We start from the raw sequence: 20436 nt of genomic DNA on the forward strand, positions 1-20436 counted from the left end.
GTGACCAGTCCTTGTTTGTTTCAGTGAAGGGGCTCAAGCCATTTCTATTGATCGTGACAAGTCGTGTTTGGTGTTATTTCAGGCACCTCATTTAATGTTTCCGTCTTAACCTTTCTTCCTATTTGCTTGTGTTTTCCTTCCTATTTGGTTACTAATTATGGTAGGCTAAAAGCGGCCCTCAAAAAATACCCAGTTCCTAATCTCCAAAGCCTATGCATGTTTACTCTATGTGGCAAAAAAAAAAAAGAAAGAAAGAAAAGAAAGAAAAGAAAAGAAAAGAAAAGAAAAGAAAAGAAAAGAAAAGAAAAGAAAAGAAAAGAAAAGAAAAGAAAAGAAAAGAAGAGAAAAGAAGAGAAAAGAAGAGAAAAGAAGAGAAAAGAAGAGAAAAGAAGAGAAAAGAAGAGAAAAGAAAAAAGAAACCGTAGAAAACTTTGCAGATGTGATTAAACTAAGGATCTTGAAGTGGGGAGATGACTCTGCATTATCCTAGTGGGTCTGCTACAATCACCTGTACCCTTATAAGGGGAGAGTTGACTCAGAGACAGAGGAGGCATGGTAACCAGGGACTGGACTCGGAGGTGGGATGGGTGTGGTCAAAGGATGCTGGCGGCCACCTGCAGCTGGAGAGGAGGTCCTGATCCTCCTCAGCACCTCCAAGGCAAGGGGGGTCCTGGAACACCTTGATTTTGAGCCTCTATAACTGATTTCGGACCGCTGGTCTACAAAAATGAAAGAATACATTCATGCTGGTTTAAGCCACAAAGTTTGTGGTAATTTGTTCCAGTAGCCATAGGAAACTAATAAGATAATTTTCTCCATTATTATTTCACTCTATGTAGGTTATCTTTAATTTTAAATTTAATATCAAAGTAAAAAGCAAAAGAGACGCCTGAATGCCTAAATGGAAATGTAACATGACTTCTTTCCTTCTACCCTCTTTTCTCACTCAACTTCCCAGATTTTTTTCTGAAAAATTTCATAACTATATTCATAGTTGTTTGTAAACATTTTGTGTTTTTCTGACTCATTGCATACCTTAGCGATTATTATTCAATCTCTTCCCTCTTCTTTAGTTCTTCATTTTGAAACAATTCCCAATTGGCAGAAATATTTCCTCAAGGAAGATTTTTCAGGAAGGAGAAGTGCTGTTATATTTTCTCCATATATATATATATGAATAATTCTGTGCCTTGGCATAAAAATATATTTATAAAGTCCTTGGATCATACTTTTTCTTTCAAAACTGTGAACATGTTTTTATACTCTTTTTCATTTATCTTTGTGAAGAAAAGCATGACCATCTGAGATGCATTTTTTAAGGTAACCTTTAATATTTTTTTACCCCTGCCTAGATGTTCCAAGAGCCCTGAAATTAAATACTCTCTTTGACTGTGTCTCCAAATAGATGGCTTTTATTAACGTTGCCTGTTTCTCCGGGCGCTCTTCACCGTGACCTTTCTTCCTGCTCTGATTCGGAGCTGGTGTCAGCCACCTCACTCAGCAGTCTCCGATGGCGCAGATTCTGATGATCTTTTCACCATGCACCATTCCACCTCCCAGGGTTTTGCCCCGGGGAGCTCTCTTTCCCATCCCCTCTCTGAGGTCACCCCCTCAACAGCCCTAACAATTATGAATTCATGGACCACACATAGAAATCCCAACTTTCTCTAGGGAATCGATTGTCTGATGTTTTGGTTAAAGTTGGCCATCATTTTCCTTCCTATCCCAGTATCACCTTTTTAGCAAGAGGAGAACTTCCCCTTAAATTCCTCATGGAGCCCTCAATCTCTGATCAGTCCTCAGAACCCCCACCTGGCGACACCTTTCGAAATATTAGTGCTGGGCTGTCTTGTGGTCGTGCTACAAAAATAAAGATAATAAAGTGCAGCAATGTAGTTGCTTGGGATTTGTCTGAGCCAGGGGGAAAAACAAAAAGGCACAAATTCAGACAAAGGTCATTGTCAAAGTCATGTTATTTCCTTTTCATTTTAGAAAAATTCAGACAGTCACCCTTCAACTCCAGTCTTTGCATTCCTCCTCTACGTGCTCTGGATTTGACCTGACGGTTCTAGGGCAGAGGGATGCTACATTCCGAGTAGAAAAGAGGCTCAGAGTTAGCTGAGGATTTTTCTCCTTGCTCCTCCTTTCAGAGCTATTTCCTGTCATTACAGTTTGAGTGTGCTCTTCACATGAGGGATACTAAGGTCTCATATCCCAATTTCCTTCTCGCAAAGTATGCAAATAGCACTGCACACAGGGTAATTACAGGGCTGGACAAGGTTAATAAAAGAGAGGGTGGGGAGCAGGAAGGGGAGACCCGAGGACCTACTGTAGGGAGGAGTTCTACTGGGGAAGTAAAGGAAGGGGAGCTCTGAGTGTCTGCTCCCAGGATGACGAATGACTTAAACCAGCCTGTTTCAACCCAAACCCTTCTTTCATCATCTCTCAACAACTCACGCAGATAAAAGGCAAGTGGACGTTTTGTTTCTAATTATTCTGGAATGTCCATGGTGACAGAGAAAATTAGATTTAGCTTTAAAAGTCAAGCACCAACAAATGTACCCTGAAAATGTCCGAAGAGAGACTGATTCTGAAATGCGGAGTCTCCAGGAAACCAAGCGAGTGAGTGAGCCAGAGAGAGCTGGGACCATCTCAACTGTCACCACTAGCAGTGCCAGTTCCGGCATCAAGAACAGCAATCTGCTTCCTAGACTGGGAGCCAGCCTTCCCCCCCTAACCCAACCCCACCTCCCCCAGGGTTCAGTGCCCCGGTTTCCAAACAGCACAAAGCACCCCTCTTTCCACTGGGCACCTTCCCTCACCTCTGTGATGTCACACAGCTCCTCTCACTTCTGCCTCCAGGTTGTGCTGCTCTATGCCTCCAGCTATGTCCTGGTGTCCCTCAGCATAGACAGATACCATGCCATCGTCTACCCCATGAAGTTCCTGCAAGGAGGTGAGCTGCCTCAACCAACTGCTATTTTGTAGGCCTGCTATACAATCTTGACTACAAGGTATAGTCAAATGTCATTAAAAATGTGACAAAAGCCCAACTTCTGGAAAATAGATAATGTCTTTAAAATACCATTCTGCAAAATTTACACCCAAGGCAGCAAAATTAATAGAGCAAGCAGAACTTTAGACTAAATAGAATTAATGTCATCAGATACTACTGAATACATACTATTGGAGCAGATACTTTGGCAACTTAACCATATCTAATGAATTGTAGCCCTTGACATAGAAATTCTACTTCTTGGCATCTTCTCTGGGTGCATGTATACATGTGCTGTGTCTTGTAGCATTGCTTAGAATAGCAGGAATTCATTGCTACCCTCGGTGTCCCTCAGTGGAGGAATGGCCAGTTGTCCTGTAGAAGTTTTAGTAGCTTAGGTGCATTGATTGCATGCTATGTGCCATCCATGACTCTAAGTTCTTTACATATGTTAAACATTTTAATCCTCACAACAGCTCTGTGAGGTAGGCTCTAGTATTATCTGCATCTTCCAGTCTAGGCAATTACAATTCAGAAAGTAAAAGTAACTTGCCCAAGGTCATGCAGCTAGTAGGTGCAGGGGCTGGATTTGAACTCAGATGGTGTGGGTCTAGCTCAGCTGCCTGTGACATACCCTGTCTCTCTCAATGAGGATGTGGTAGAGCCATGGGCAGTAATGTGCATTGACATAAAAATGTTCAGTGATACGACAGCATGCAGAGTAACCCATGCAGTATGATAAGATTAATATAAAGAAAAAGTCAAAGCAATGCTAGGTATTGTTGAGAAAGGCAGAGGAGAGAATGCAAGAAAAATACAGTTGCCTGCAAGGACGCCCACCACCTAGTCCTCACTTCTGGGAATGAGAGCTGGGCAAGCCAGAGTGACCACATGCAAAAAGGTAATTTTAACCTGAAACATATCAATTTATTGTGTGCAGTTCAAAGTAATTTAATTTACCTGTTTCATAGGCTTTATCTAAGGTGTGTGTGTGTGTGTGTGTGTGTGTGTGTGTGTGTGTGTGTGTGTGGTGTGTGTGTGTGTCCAACGCCAAGCTTTTGAGCACGCCATGCCCTGGGGATTATGATAGAGAAGGAAGCGGGGAATAGGATGAGGGGAAATGGGAGAGACAGTCTATGATACATGTATACAAAGGTGTGATACACTTATTCATCCATTTGCTTATGCCCAGCAGGCTCCAGGAAGGAGTGAATGTGGTCTATAAAAAGACACCTCCACCAGCGTATTTTAAGTTGAAGAAATAGGAGAGAAGGGAAAGTACGTATCAGGAAGCATGCGGGGGTGTCTCAGGACACCTGCTGGAGGTGGAGGGCCTGGGGTCTATAGCCAGGAGGGAAGCATGGTCAGTGACATGTCTCCCCATACTCACCGGGTTAAAAAACCCCACTGTTTAGCTCAGCGCAAATATGACGAGTTCTGGAAGACACTGTGCAGTATTCTGAACAGCATCCTCAATTACAGGAAAGGCAGCGATGAATATCATAGTGTTCTTTTAAATATGTAGAGCCATGTATTTCCTCACTATGAAATTAATGAGGCCCAGCCCTTCCTCTGTTTTCTCGGAGCAGAAAAGCAAGCCAAGGTGCTCATCGCCACTGCCTGGGGCCTCTCCTTCCTGTTCGCCATCCCCACCCTCATCATATTCGGGAAAAGGAGGCTCTCCAACGGCGAGGTGCAGTGCTGGGCCCGGTGGCCCGATGAGTCCTACTGGACCCCGTACATGACCATCGTGGCCTTTCTGGTGTACTTCATCCCTCTGGCCATCATCAGGTGAGAGGCCCGCAGGCCAGACCCCGAGGGAGCTTTCCTGGTTTGTCAACTGCCTCTCTCCTCCCCTACAGCCCACTCACTGTTCCTCATGTTCTTGGGGGAAGTGGCTGGGCCACACACTTGTATCTAAAGCTTGTGCTAAGCCCAACTCCTCCAAGTAGACGCAGTGGTTCTCAACCTTCTGGCCCTTTAAATACAGTTCCTCATGTTGTGACCCAACCATAAAATTATTTTCGTTGCTACTTCATAACTGTCATGTTGCTACTGTTATGGATCACACTGTAAATATCTGATATGCAGGGTGGTCTTAGGCGACCCCTGTGAAAGGGTCGTTCGACCGCCAAAGGGGTCACGACCCACAGGTTGAGAACCGCTGAAGTAGAGCAAGGGGCAGGGCACTAACATTTGCTGAGTGTGTGCTATGAGACAGGCACTGGGCTAAGTGGCTAACAGTTACCCCATTAGTCATGCTTCAACTCTATGAAAGAACTACTGCTGTCCCCATTTAATAAATGATGACACTCAAGCTCAGAGAGGTTAGGTAACTTACCCAACATCTCACAGGATTTGAACCCAGGTCTGATTTCACACCTTGCTCTTTGTCCAGCCTTTCAAGTATAAGACATAAGACATAGTACCAGTTCCAGAGATCTTATCACTGAAAAGATAGTTGAAACAAAACTGAGCAAAAACAACAATAACACAAAACATAAGTCGAGTGTGTGTGCTAGAGGTCAGGTAATGGCAGGGAGCATTTCCCGGAACCCACATTGAAGGATAGAAGAACTCAGACAGGAGAAGGGGAAAGCAGAGGGGCAGTTGGCTCCCTGGTGACCGGAGGTCAGAGTGAGTGTGGCAACAGGAAAGGACAGGCAGGCAGAGCCAGTGGGAGAGAAGTTGGCAGTAAGCTCTTTCTGGTTGGGGTGAAGCTCGACTGGGAAGGGCCTTAGAAACCACCCTTTGTCCTGTGGCCAATGGTGGGCCAGAGCTAGTCTTTCAGCAAAGAAGACCACAGCCACCTGGACAGGACAGGCCCCACCTGGTCATGTGGCAGGGCCACCTCTGGAAGGGTGAGTGCATGGGTGGGGCTGCAGGGAGTTATCTGGGTGTTCAGTGTGGATACAGGGCATGCCGATCCTGCGATCCTGCACCCTTTGAGTGTCCCCAAGCCTGCCATGGGGTTTCACATACTTTGTCCTTGGCAAAGGAAATCAGGCTTTGGTAGGATAATCTATATATATATAAAAGCCAAGCGACTGGAACGACCAGAATGACCAGAACAACTGGTTGCTATGACGCACACTGCAGCCGGCCAACCCGCCTGATGGGAGCGGGGCCAGCTGGCCAACCTCCCTGCTCCCAATAGGCTGGGATCAGGGCGGGCCAGCCAGACCTCATCCATGCACAAATTCATGCACCGGGCCTCTAGTGCTATGATAAAAACCCATGTCCTTAAAAAAAATCACTTGAGTCTCTGATCAGTTCCTCCAAAGTCCTTCTTGTGGAATTGCTAGATCAAAGATGATGCTCACTTTAAGACTGATGCATAGTTATCAACTGTCCTCTGGGAAAAAGGGTTCCTGCCAACAGCAAATAAGAACTCTGGTTTTTCTCCCCCCGACCCAATGGGAGGTGGTACCATTTTTTTTATTAAATCACTAGTGTCCCGGTGCATGGATTTGTGCACAGAAGGAAATTAATTAGAAGAATTATTTTTATATTGCTATTCGCCCTCTCTCTATAAGTGTCAACCAAATTCACAATCAACAATGACTGATGGAAACACAGTCATGCATTTGGCGCCAGCGAGAGCTTTATATGTATTGCGCATGCGTGAGTCAACCTAGCCTTTTATAGATCTAGAATAAACTTGCTTAATTAGACCTGCTTCCTGATTTAGCTAAACTTTTTCCAGCCCAGTGAAGCACCCCAACTTCTCTTTCAGGTAATTGTCAGCAACACAGCAGTAAATACGAACACGAAGCAGATTATTATTGTAGATCATGCAGGGAGAACAGACGGTAAAATATTTAACTGCAACAGTGTTTGATTATATTTGTGCAGTGAGAACACCTGAAGTCATTTTCAAGGTCCACCATTTCTTCTTTTCAGTTGGGTCAAGTTTCTAAGCTTTCTAAATCTCCATTTTCCAGCTAATAAAAAGAAAATAGGATTCTACCAAGTCTCCTATCTACCTATTCCAGGACTCTGTGAGGATCAAATGAGATGAGGCATGGGAAAATGCTTCACAATCATTTGGTTAAAGTGTGAAATGTTTGCACCTGGCTATGAAGCAAGTCATGTTCCTGGGCTGAAGAAACTGCAAGGAGGCTAGTCGCTAGGGAGAGGAAGCCAGGCATTGCTATATGATGTCATTACCCAGATGGTCGGACACTTAGCATATTAGCCTTTTATATATATATATATATAGATTGCCAGTCATAGAATTTAATGAAAAGCTATGTCATTGTTTCAATATGCATTTCTTTGATCATTAAGTGGTTGTGTATTTTCCAAGTGTTTTCTGATATTATGGGAATCACTTGTTCTTCCTCTTTGCTCACATTTAGTCTCAGAAAAAAATAACTAAAGCTGAATTTTGTACAAAAACAGACTTAGGGCTGAAAGGAACGAAATGGCTTGCTCCCCATTAGAGGTCAAACTGGGCAGAGTGGTCCCCACAAGCCAGCCCAGTAGCCTGGCTGAGATTACAGATTGTCCCGTCATTCTGTTCAATCGATACATTCGCCTCTGCAGTTCATTTCAACTTACTATGCTCCTCCCCACCAAGTTGAATTTGGGAGGAATCTTGAAGGAGAGAAGAAGGTTATTTAGACAACCATAGAAACATTATCAGGGGCACGTGGGTGAGGAGAGAGGCCTGTCCCAGCCCCAGGAAAGTATTTGGGAGGAAATGGCTCAGGCTGTCATGAGCAACTGACTGATCAATTTCAGTGACAGCCGCAGGTCCTGGCTTCTCTCCTGATTGATTTCCTATCAGCTCATGAAATCAGTCAAAACCCTTGCTCAGCAGGGCGGATGCCTGCGTGAACCAGGGGCTCCCCCTGTGCTGTCTAGCCAGATCTGCCATGTGGGTCTTTCACTGTCTGGTGTCCCCCATTCATTTGAGCTGCTTCTTTCCACCAGGGCTTCTCATCAAACTTGCCTACAACCCAACTTGGGTGTTTTTGTGTTGTCCTTGGAAATAGCATACCCCCTGCATATACACCCAACACAGACATTTCTGGCTATTTACTGCCTAGATCCATTTCTGGCATATGGTCAATCCTCCATAAATATCTGTGATGGAAAGAAGAAGGGGAGAAAAGAGAGAGGAAGAGAGGAGTCGTACTGTCTGTGGCAAGCTCATGAGAGAGCTGAGTCTGAATAAAGATGTAGCTGTTCTGTCATTAGTTCAATCAGGCTCCTAGGACTTGAAATCCTAGTGAGGGACATTAAAGGCAATACAGTGTTTTTCTGGGTCAACACAACTTCTGTTATTTTCAAATTCACGTGTCATACCTGTCTTACTGCCGCTGGGGAGGTTGTCAGCCCTACTGCGGTGCTTTGCATTAGCTGTGGTTATTTGCTTGCACCTAATTGATACCTCATTCTTCTTCATTTTCATCTCCGTGAGATCAGGGTAGAGGCAGAAAAGACCCACGGCCGACAACTGTGAAGGAGTAAGTGGGTAAAAGCACGTTTGTCATGGAGCACTGATTTGTGGTCTGTGAAACAAATCCATTGGTTTTGCATGGGGCATGGGGATCAGACTGGGAAGCCTGCGGAGGCTGGCATATTCTCACCCCCTTAACTTTAGGCCACACTGTGTATTCATTTCACCAAGACTTGGAATAAAATTCAAGGACAATTGAGGCGGTATACACTCCCAGGGTTATTACAATCTTTCATTCTGTCCAGCGCAATAGCTTCCTATCTATCCTTACCCCTTTTACGTCCCTATTCCTTATGACAGTCAGAGCCATTATTTTGTGTGGAAAATTGCTAAGCATGCAATAGAGTATGAAATGAAAGAGAAAAATGTTCCCCCCACATCCCCTTTGTCCTACTCCTGAGGCAGTGCTGTTAGGAACATCTGGTATACCTTTCCAGGACTGTTCAGTTTAGACACCAGCTTCTGCACCTGTATAGAAACAACACACCCACACTGATAAAAGGTCTGATATTCAAAAAACTGTCAAGCAACCATTGTTTCATGATAATGCTCAAGACCTCTAACCCTGTGTACAAGGACCCCCTCATCTTGGGCCACACACACACACACACACACACACACACACACACACTGCCCACACACAGTTCTTCAATTGTGCCATGCTCCCTCCTGTCTCTGAGCCTTTGCACATACTGTTCCCTCTGCCTGAGGGATCATCTCCCTCTGCATTTAAATCACCATTTTTTCTCCAGATCTTAGCTGAATGGTCACCTCCTCTGGGAAGGTGTCCCTAACCCCCAGGGCAAGTCAAGACCCCTATTGTATATGGGTATATCACCCTACGTCAGTGATGGCAAACCTATGACACACGTGTCAGAGGTGACATGCGAACTCATTTTTTTGGTTGATTTTTCTTTGTTAAATGGCATTTAAATATATAAAATTAATGTCAAAAATATAAGTCTTTGTTTTACTATGGTTGCAAATATCAAAAAATTTCTATATGCGACAGGGCACCAGAGTTAAGTTAGGGTTTTTCAAAATGCTGACACGCCGAGCTCAAAAGGTTCGCCATCACTGCCCTACATTATATCTTCACAGCATTTGCTCCTTCATACTCATATACAATGTATTATATAATATTTATTGCTGTATTATAGACTATGTGTGTCACTTATGCTTATGTGGAGGATGGTAATGATCAAGGTGAGGAAGGCTGAGGAAGACGAGGGGAGGCTTCGGGTGCTCCACGTAAGACACTGGGTATCATCTTGTAGGAAAGAGGGGGCCCTGGAGGGCTTTGGAGCCAGGGGACAGTTCTCTGCCCGGGAGCACCAGCTCCCATGGTGGGGTGAACATCTGACATGGTAGCAGAGTGGAGATCTTAGAAGACTGAGGCAGTAATCGGCAGGAGACTAGAAGGGGTGCTCACCTCGGCAGCAAGCACACTAAGATTGGAGTGATGCAGGGAGGATAGTGTGGCCTCTGGGTAAGAATAGCACATCAATTCACGAAGCTTTCCATGTTTCTGTGGTTAATGGAGACAGAGCTGCCGTTTGAGAAGATGAAAATGTTCTGGAAATGGACGGTGGTGACGGTTGCACAACAATGTAAGTGTACTTAATGCCACTGAACTGCACACCTAAAAACGGTAAAAATGATACATGCTATGTTCTGTGTATTTGATCACAGTGAAAACCCACCAACACACATAAACAGAGATGGTAAGGGTCCTGAAGAGCAGGGATGGTGAGGCAGGGGCAGGTAATGGGGACACTTTGCAGGGACAAACCACACAACTTGCTGATGACTTCAAAGAAAGAAATGAGGAAGAAAGAGGAGACAGAGCTCATTCTGAGGTCTCTCTGATGTGTGACTGTTACACCCCGAGAAGTGGCCTGATTTGGGTAATAAATTAAAGGGGTGTCCTCCTTACGAGACATTTTCCCGGCTAACAGTAAAGCTGGTGCTGGCTTTCTACTTGCCTCACTGGTCCTTTAGAGATGGGGGGCCGGGGGGGGGGGGGGCCTGGCTGGCATGGCTCAGTGGTTGAGCATCAACCTATGAACCAGGAGGTCACGGTTCAATTCCTGGTCAGGGCACAGGCCCGGGTTGCAGGCTCATTCCCCAGTGTGGAGTGTGTAGGAGGCAGCTGATAGATGATTCTCTCTCACCACTGATGTTTCTATTTCTCTCTCCCTCTCCCTTCTTCTCTGAAATCAATAAAAATATATTTTAAAAAAACAAAGATGAGGTGGAGGTGACTTAGGCCCACACCCCTAACACATAAGACCTTTATTCATTCCCACCATGTATGTGGTTGGTGGTCAATAAATATTTGAATTATTGCTCAATTGTTAGTAAATATTTGAATTAGTGATCAATTAAGTACCGGACTTGCAATTATAATATACAGTACCTCGTGTGGCTGTAAGCTTTCCTTGGATTTCATTTCCTTGGGGAAAAGTTTCCCTGCTCTAACAAATGCTCGAGTTAGAGTAAAGAATAGACTCGCTAGTAATTTTTGTTCTCATTTGTTTCTTTAATGTAGACATGCAAATTCCAGAAAAATCCCTGGGCAGCTATCTGAGGAGAAGGGGGGGTGCTCCAAAAAGGCCTCTAGCTTTCTTAGAGCACTCTGAGGGGTTGGCTGAACAAGACAGCAAAAGCATTAAGAAGCAGAGCATTTTAACAAGTCATTAATTAAGTTATATTCTAAAGATCATTAAAAGCAATTAGTGCCTTCTCAGCCGCTGCAGACTAGAGCTCCGATTTCTCTCTTACCCAGTGGTTCTCAAGAGGGAAGCTGGTAGGGTTTTAAAACAACGCAGTGCTTTCCCCCCAAGTTTTCAGTGGAGATACTTAATATATTGGAAATGTCAAATGACATGAAAGAAGGCTATTGATTTTTATATTTACCAAAAGGGACATGGGATAGAAATTTTGTCGCTGCTTTTGAGTCATTAACATGTTGATTTCCTGTTAGGCACATATTATATTGCATAAGAGGAGCTGTGATATTATGTGAAAAATGGGGAAGAGAGAAGGACAGAAAATGACATTTATTGAGTCTCAGCTAATTTTCCAGCACGGTGGCTGGCCCTTTAAATGTTGTCACATTTGATCCCAGAAATCTCTGAAGAGGTTTGTATTGTTAACTCCATTTTCCAGTTTCAACCAGGGCTCACTGTCTTTGTTTGGGCTACAACAAAATACCACAGGCTATACACAACAGAAATGCATTTCTCACAGTCCTGGAGGCTGTGAGTCTGAGGTCAGGTACCAGCGGAGTTCAGTGAGGTTCCTCTTTCAGGCTGCAGGCTTCTGTCTGCACGTGGTGGAATGGCGAGGGTCTCTTTCTAGAAGGGCACTAATCTCATTCATGAGGGCTCCACCCTCATGACCTAAGCATCTCCCAAAGACCCCACCTTCAGATACCATCACATCAGGCATTAACATGTCCACATTTGAGTTTTGGAGGGACATATACATTCAGGCTAAATTACTCTAATTGCTATGTTATCTATTGTTTGATAACAAATGATCATGAACCTGATGACTTAAAACAGCACACTTTATTATCTCATAGTTCCTGTGAGTTAGGAGTCTGTTCATGGCTTATCTGGGTCATCTGCTGAGGCAAGGCATCCACCAAGGTGTCAGCCAGGGCTGGGCTGCCCATCAGAGAAGGATCTTTCCCCACCTCTCACAAGTTCTTGGCAGAATTAATTCCCTGGGGTTGGAGGACTCATGATTCTGCAGCCCCAGGATGATTCTTCAAAGCCAGCAATGGAGGCAGATACTAGCAAGACAGATGCTACACTCCCATGTAATCATGAGCATCTCATCACCTTCATCCCATGCATCGATTAGAAGCAAGTCACAGGTCCCGTCACACCCAATGGAGAGGATCACACAGAGGCCTGAACACTGGAGGCAGGAACCATGGGGCCATAGTAAAGACTAACGTCCAGGTCATACAACCAGCAAGCAGCAGAGCCGATTACAAATCTGAATCTTTCTCACCCTAAGCCCTGTGTCTGAATTCTAATCTCAACTATACCTCTAACCACTGGGGTGACCTTAGAGAAATTTAAGGCCACCAGCCTTACCCTCCTCACTTCAAAAAGTAGCTGCGTCCAGCTGATCTTTCTGGTGGCTTTCGGCTGCAATCGGCTCTGAGTCTATAATGAGCAAATACAGAGCACCCCTCCCTCCATACCGCACACTCAGGAAGTGGAAGCCGCCCTCCTGTGTCCTTCTGGTGGGCACCCAGCAGCCATTTATTACCTTTGCTCCTTTCCACAGCGTCATCTACACCATTGTGATCCGAACCATTTGGATTAAAAGCAAAGCCCAGGAGACGGTGATTTCCAACTGCTCAGGTAAGCCTCTGATCCGAAGTACCCAACTCCTGGCAAACTTTGCCTCTGCCGAGGTTTCTCTAGCAAATAGGAGCTTGGGCTCTGGATACAGCAAGCCTGCACTGTTGTGCCAGGGCCCAGCAGGCAGATCAGACCCCCTTCGAAGTCCCCCCTTCTTTTCCCTGTCCCAGGCAGGCCCTGCCTCCTCCACCTGGCCTCCCTGGAAATGGGGAGGGAGACGGGGGGACTGCGAGCCTGGCCAAGCTATACCAGCCAAGGGACCTGCTACGCAGCCTTTGAGCCAGAATTCGGGGTGACCCCAGTCTCTCGGGCCTGGTCAGGAGGAGGATACTGGGGTGAAAAGAGAGGACTGTCCGAGAAAACACCGTCCATTCACCAAACCCCAGAGCAGACATTCCTATTGATCTGAGTTCACAGGCTGAGAAAGCGGCCTTTGATCCACAGAACAATCCTGGACCCTAAGCCAGTGGAACAGGGCCCATGCCTTCCCTGTCCCAACACACCAGCCCCCAGCAGGCTGAGCCTGAGGTGGCCACGGTAACCTCCCCCAACTCCCTTTCAGTAAAACTTCACTCAGAACAACCACAGGGTATGCACGGAGGTGGTTTATATGATCCAGGCCTGGTTCTAGTGTACAAAGATTCTTCCCATGTTCCCATAGGCCGAACTTAGTCACATGACTACACCCTGCCGAAAGGGAGGCTGGGAAATGTAGTCTAGCTGTGGGCCCCAGGGGAAAGGATCTGATGAAAGCTAATTTGTTTCTGCCACGGTGATTTCAGGCCTATCACGGGTCCTGGGTCTGCCTGAGCTAAGGAGCTGAGGAACAGAAAAGGCTGTGAGTTAGGTGAGCTAGGTCATACCTCCTCCTAGCTAACCACAACCTCTGGTTTGCCAGAAGGTCAAAAAAAGAGAAAGAAAAAACCCTCAGGACGGAAGTGGCCAGAGTTTCACAGTTAAGCAGGTGAGACATAATGCACTAAAAACATGTAACATGCGGATTGGGTTATATTTGTAGCTAAAGAGGCCATCAATGGTCAGAAATCAAAAACAAATTTCAACTTTTACAAATTGTAGAAATCGGACATACCTTCTTAACATGTTTAATTATTTAAATGAACCTGAAGTATATAAACTTCCAAACACATGAAAAAATATTTATCCTAAAATATTACTAGGTAGATTCCTTGTTAACAAATCACCTGCACTCATTATAGGTCCACAGATAGCTCCCCTTCCCAGCCACGAATAAATTCTGCCTCATTTTAAAATCCCAGGAGAACAAGGGCCCCTGGCCTGTCCTCTCCCCTCCCCCCTTCCGGTGTTCAACCCACAGGAACGGATTCCCAGTGGCTCCAAAAGGGGCATGACGTGCGGGGAAGGTGAGGAGCAGGAACTGGCCACTTGGAGACTAATTCCCAGCGTGGGCCCCCGCAAGGGACTCATGCTTGAGCTGAAACAGCCTACGGCGGTTTGCAGAATCTAATGAGCCTGCTGCCTTGAGCCTTCCCCAGCTATTAATGCACAGTGACAGCTGAATGTAACTGCTTTTCACTCCCGTTCAGGGCCAGGGCTGGTAGAATTAATCCTTTTATCTCCCAATAAAGGAGAATTACGGCGCTTTGTAGCCTGGCGGTGTTTGAAGAGCCGGCCTTAGGCGCTGGAGGCTTTGCATCTCCCAGGGCAGCCGGACTAAAGGTGCTTCTGGCTGGTCTCCCTGGGAGAGTGAAGGGCAGGTAGCTGCTGACACTGCCGCCCAGCTGCTCTGTGCAAATGGGCACGTTTCCAGTTTAAGCAGATCTCAGAGCGAGTGTCATTCTGGGAACTTTTCTGAAAAACCAGCTCGGTCAGCCTGGGAGTCTGCCGCTTCCCCAGCAAACAGGATACTTGGGAAGGAGGCAATTGGGTCGGCTGGCTTTTTGACCTGCCTCCCGTGGGTCTACTCCCCCCGGTAATTTTGGGGTGTACAGACTTCCTATACACAGGTAACAACACTGTATAAGAAACTGTCTAAATGCAGTAATACCTCTGCTCGCTTCCATAAAGGCAGCTCACAGTCCTCCGGAAACACTATTAAAATTGACATGCTCAGCATAGGGCTTGGCACCTTGACTTCATTATTTTACTTGAATCCTCAACATAACTGAGAATTTGGTGTTTCACGTCTCATTTTTAAAATTGGGAAACGGAGGCTGGGAGCAGTAGGCAACTTGCCTCTGGTTACACAGCTGGTCATTGGTACAGCCGGGGTCTGACTCTGAAGCCTGTATCTTCCCAAGACACCTCCTTAGCAACCAGGGTTTGTCAGCCTTGGCACCAACAGTGTTTGGGTAACTCTGTGGGCAGGGGAGGCATCCTGTGCATTGACGGGTGTTCAGCGGCACCCCTGGCTCTGACCCACGAGGTGCTAGGAGTAACTTCCCACCCGTGTGACAACCAAAAATGTGTCCAGATGTTGCCCCAATTGGAAACCACTGTAAATGCTAGTGAAGCATTTGCCTGCTTAGCCCACTGAAATGTGGTTGGTTCTGTGAAATGCACAGAATGGCTTGAAGGCCTAAGAGTGGTCTCACAGGGTACACATCAAGAAATAAAAAAATCCATTATAATTAGCATTTCAGCTCATCGCACATATAAAGCCCCTTGTTCTTGTCGTTCCTGAGGCGGGGCGGCTGTCTTCTCATCCAGACCTGGTTCTGGTCTCTCACATTGTCCAGCTCTCTGGGGCGTGTGCGATCCTTCAGGCTGGACTGAAGGCTCCTGGAGACCGGGAACTCTGCCTTTTAGCCCTTTTTGTTCCGTTCTTGTCCCTTAGCAGATGTGCTAGGCTTGCTGGGTTTGGCTGGATGGGACTGGAGAGGGGTCAGAATCAACAGTGCAAAGGTAACCGTGCCAGCTCCCAAGGAGATGAAAGTAAATGTTAAATGTAAAATCTGAACAAGGTAATGAGGACAGGGGTTGGCCTCGAACGGGCTGCCCTGCCCCGTATGACGTAGGTGCCCTGGGAGGACCCCTGACCAGAGGCAGGGCATCCTTCCCAATTCTCACAAAGGTGCGTGTGGGCTGACCGGAGCCCCACAGTAAAAGCTCTTCCACAACATCCAGAGACTCGTATCCAACATCTCCATCCCCAAATTTGCCAGCTAAGAGCTACTGTGCTGCGTTCTGCCCATCGCCAGCCTTTATTTTACCACTGCTCAACGAGAGAGAGAGGCTTGTATTAATTTGTTCAACAAATGCTAAGTGGGGTTGGAGGACTCATGTCCCCACTAAGTTCCGAGGACAAAGGAGTGGAAAATACGAAGTTCCTGTCTCCATCAAGCTGACATTCCAGTGGATTCTCATATCCTTCAGGGTTGTTTTTTCTTTTTTAATATCCCTGGTTTGAGCCTTTGTCGAGAGTGGAGTTGCTGAGTTAGATGAATGAGTTCGCCTGGGGTATCCATTCTAAGAAAATGGCTTTGCCCTGGATTGCCAAGGCAATCAGATGATGGGTGTCTCAGCATCGCCCCTTGTGGTCACATCGCTCATTCCAGCTTCTTCGGCTGATTCCAGGCCTCCAGCCAAGCCTCCTGAGAGAGCCTGGAGGTCCCAGTACGTTTGTATCTTATGGTAAGCTGCAAACTGAGCCGTTTCCAACATCCAGCCCAGAGCCATCTCTACTCTAAAAATGTCCAAGAGGTCCCCCTGGGTATGGGAGAGCAGGATAATCGTGGCCCGGTGACAGCGGTGGGACTAACCGGCCATGTTCCTATTGGCAGGAACAGCACTTCATTTGACCACTCCCTCTTTGAATCTGCAGATGGAAAGCTGTGCACCAGGTACAACCGAGGGCTCTTCTCAAAGGCAAAAATCAAGGCCATCAAGTACAGCATGGTCATCATTCTTGGTAAGCAACGTCCCTGCTTGGGCTGCAGCTCTGCGCGGACTTTCCAAGAGCAAGCTGGTACCTGGCACGCGGTGGTGGAGAGAAGGGGTTGTCTGCAGACACGCCCACCTCTGTCTGGTTGGGCGAGGAATGTGTGAAACTGATCAGTCTACCTGTAGCTCCTCCAAAGGGGACCTTGGGGTCCTGATCTCTCTCTTCATTAATCTAGCTGTGCACTGAGGTCCTGGGGTGCACAGTTTGGAGAAAATCTGATCACTAGCTGAAGCGGGCGCTCACCAGCACCCACCTGACCCAGTTGCTTTCTTGAATGCATACTCGCCCCCGGGCTGAGGTTGATGAGCAAGAGGAAGACAGATGTAGCAGTTAGTTTCTTCTGGATGATTAATTTCAAGGTCACTATAAATTCCTCCCTAACGGATGCCCATCTTGTCTTCTTCCCTTTTCTTTCCCTCGTCCTCTACTCGGAAGACCCATAAAGCCACCTCACCTCAGGACAAAAAGGGGTATCTCTGGAGCACCTAATCTGTGTCAGATTGGTCTGTGCTCTTTGTGATCCGCAAACCTTCAAAACGTCCTCTTCCTGAGGCCCTCTCTGCTAATGACCTTGATTCCTATTTCCCTGAGAAATACTACCAAGCAGAATGGAACTTCCTCCCTCCCCTGCCCTCGCATGCACTGGGGGGAAGAACCTCTATCATGTGCCTCTGTCTTCTCTCCATTGCTGTGGATAAACTGGCACTGCTTCCTGCAGTGCCCAACACGTCCTCTTGAGCCTGCAGCCCTCCCCTTCCTGCCCACTCAAGAATGTGTGTCTCCCATTATCTCCTCCTCCCCACAGATTTCCCTCCACTGGGTCGCAGGCACATGAACATACGCTGATAGCTGCCTGGATGGCCTCTGTAGGAACAGCCCCACTTCACCACACTCCTGCCAGCCCCACTTCTCCACTCTTTACCTCTCATTCCCGGAGCATGTTTCTGTTCGCTTTCTTTGCTATTTCTCCAGGAAAACCACCCTTATCAAGGTCACCACAAACTCCAAATGCCAATGTCCGTTGTCAATCTTCATCTTACTTGACTGCTAAGCAACATTTGATTAGTTTCTCCTCCACTTCCTTTGCCTGGAAGTTATATCTATTATTTCTACTTCAGCGCTCTATTTGTATTTCTAATAAGCTTATCATAGGAAACACGGCAAGCGGGAAGTCTTGGCGCGCTCTCCTACCCCCTGCAAAGTAATTTTCCCCCTGGTGTCCTTGTGGGGGAGGAACAAACTTTCCTCTACCCTCAAGGTTCTTCTGGCTGGTCCCATAGACAAATAGACATGAGAAGATTAGCAAGAGACAAGAACCAAATTTAACACATACATATGTAAGGGACTCCCGCATATGTGAGACAGATGCTGCGTGCAGAGAGGTTGTGAGACAGAAAGGGGACACGTGTGTGTCAGACATCCTGAGCTAGGGATGAAGCCAGGTGTCCTGGGGCTTCCAAAGGTCATTGCAGGCTGGAAAGAGCAGACCTTCAGGAAATGGAGGTTTGTCCTGCCCTGTAGGTAGGTCAAAAGATAGGTTTCTCCACTAGGCTGATTATAAGCAGGGTTCTCTGCTATGTGAGGGTCCAGCTGGGTATTCAAAGGATATAAGGGACATGGTGGGCCTGCCCTGCTCCAGGCAGCAGGGTTGGCATCCCTGGGAAGCCAGAACCAGACACCCAACACCCACCCCCTTACACACAACAGCACACACATGGACAAAGGGCTCCGGAAGGCAACCTCACCCCTGCATGCCCAGAGTTCCCAGGCTTTCAGCAAGGAGTCCCGACAGCGGTCCAACCAGATGCTCTTTACAGAAAGAGAAGCTCCAGGCATATCTGCGGGGGGGGGGGTGTGTGTGTGTGTATGTGTGTGTGTGTGAGAGAGTGTGTGTGTACGTGTGTGTGCACATGTGTGTATGTGTGTGTGAGAGAGTGTGTACGTGTGTGTGCATGTGTGTGAAAGTGTGTGTACGTGCATACACGTGTGTGTATATGTGTGTGTGCATGTGTGTGTGTGAGAGTGTGTGTGTGTGAGAGTGTGTGTGTGTGAGAGAGAGAGAGAGAGAGAGAGAGTGTGTGTGTGTGTGTGTGTGTGTGTGTGTGTGTGTGTGTTGAAGGGAACATGACATTAAGGTTCACGCACACAACGGTTTTGCATGTTTCTGAGAGACCCCAGGCGCTAAGGACCATCCCTGGGCTGGGGCCTTGAGGGGTGCTAATGGCTCGCTCCTCCCCAGCCTTCATCTGCTGCTGGAGCCCCTACTTCCTCTTCGACATGCTGGACAACTTCAGCCTCCTTCCCGACACCGAGCAGCGCTTCTACGCGTCTGTGATCATCCAGAACCTGCCGGCCTTGAACAGCGCCATCAACCCCCTGGTCTACTTCACCTTCAGCAGCTCCGTCTGCTTCCCCCTCCGGTAAGGGGTGCCCGGCCACTTCACCAGCGGGACAGAGTGAACGCAGGCCCAGGCCATGGCCCGTGCTCTTTGCCTGAGACCACAAACCCTCTACAGTGAACAGCTGCCCCGGGTCACACAGAGTCCACCCTTCCGTGTGCCAAGCATGTCCACAGGAAGCGCCCAGACACGGAAGGACACGGAGCGCCACGACCACTTCACAGATAAGCGCACAGAGGCCCGCCCAGTCAAGTGGCATTGCTGAGCTTAGCGGAGTGACTAGTAGCAGAGCTCCCACAACTCCATTCATTTTGCTGTTTTTCAGCTGTTTTCCTGCACAAACTACAGGGAATAGGAGGGGACATTCTTAGGAAATAGAATAACAGGATGCTTTAAGGCTGGGTTGGATCCCAGTGGCTGAGGTTCAAATCCTGCCATTGTGGATTCATAGCTACCTGTGACCTTGGGCGAGTTATGTAACGTCCATAAACCTCAGCTTGCTCACCTGTAAAACGGGGCTAACAACAGTGCCTACCTCTTGGCCAGTGATGTCGCTCATGGGCTCTGGTGTTGACCTGAGGGAAGGAGGGCTGTAATTGGTGGGGAAGGAAGAGCAGGGGTGTGACAGGGAACGTGCTTAGCACAGTGCCTGATCCCTAATATATTCTTCATAGCTATTCTCTCTTAAAGTCCCCACTCCCCTTTCCATTAAGTCCAATTATTTTCCCTTTCTGCTTTATCCTTTCTCTAGGGAGCAGAGATCACGGGATTCCAGAACCACCTGTCGGGAGAGGGTTGAGAGGCACGAAATGCAGGCTGTGTCCAAGCCATAATTCATCTAGACCCCAGGGCAGCGGCAGGGCTGTGCCCCACCAGCTCTCCTGGGTCCCCGTCACCCCCCGGGCATGTGCATGGAGCCTGGGCCGATTCCTGCGGCTTTTCCATGCGCAATGTGTCTGCAAGCTCTTCATCGTTTCTGCATGTCGCTGGCTGCTATTGTCTACCTAGCACCTCGGCCAGGAAGCGCTGGTGGGTTTATTTTGACAAGTCTGGAGATTGGTATTTATAAGCATCATCCAAGCGAAATATGACTAAATGTTTTCTAGTCGATTTTTACCATTGGATTTTTCCATAAGTGGAAAAGGAAGGATTTAATTTGATTATATATACATCTCCGCCCACAGCTCTGGGATGCGCGTGAGCCTCTTATTTTTAGCCTCTCATACATTCTTGACATTAAAATCTCCTTGGCAGAATCCTCCTTCCCA

At 47.1% G+C, this 20436-nt stretch overlaps 1 protein-coding gene across 2 annotated transcripts in view; it reads left to right on the top strand.

Annotated features, from left to right (window-relative positions):
- NPSR1 (neuropeptide S receptor 1) overlaps positions 1-20008 on the top strand; it is a 69809-nt gene extending 49801 nt beyond the window's left edge. The window contains exons 4-9 of one of the 2 annotated variants that reach the window (XM_059656177.1): positions 2863-2956; positions 4585-4786; positions 12771-12847; positions 16650-16736; positions 19009-19189; positions 19920-20008. In XM_059656177.1, coding sequence (XP_059512160.1) covers positions 2863-2956; positions 4585-4786; positions 12771-12847; positions 16650-16736; positions 19009-19189; positions 19920-20001 — 723 coding nt within the window. In that variant the 3' untranslated portion in view covers positions 20002-20008. The remainder of the gene's footprint in view (positions 1-2862; positions 2957-4584; positions 4787-12770; positions 12848-16649; positions 16737-19008; positions 19190-19919) is intronic. The other variant, XM_059656178.1, reaches the window with a different exon arrangement.
- Positions 20009-20436: the final 428 nt, after the last annotated feature.

The sequence above is a fragment of the Myotis daubentonii genome, chromosome 10 (assembly GCF_963259705.1).
Source record: "Myotis daubentonii chromosome 10, mMyoDau2.1, whole genome shotgun sequence".
In the NCBI taxonomy this organism is placed as follows: domain Eukaryota; kingdom Metazoa; phylum Chordata; class Mammalia; order Chiroptera; family Vespertilionidae; genus Myotis; species Myotis daubentonii.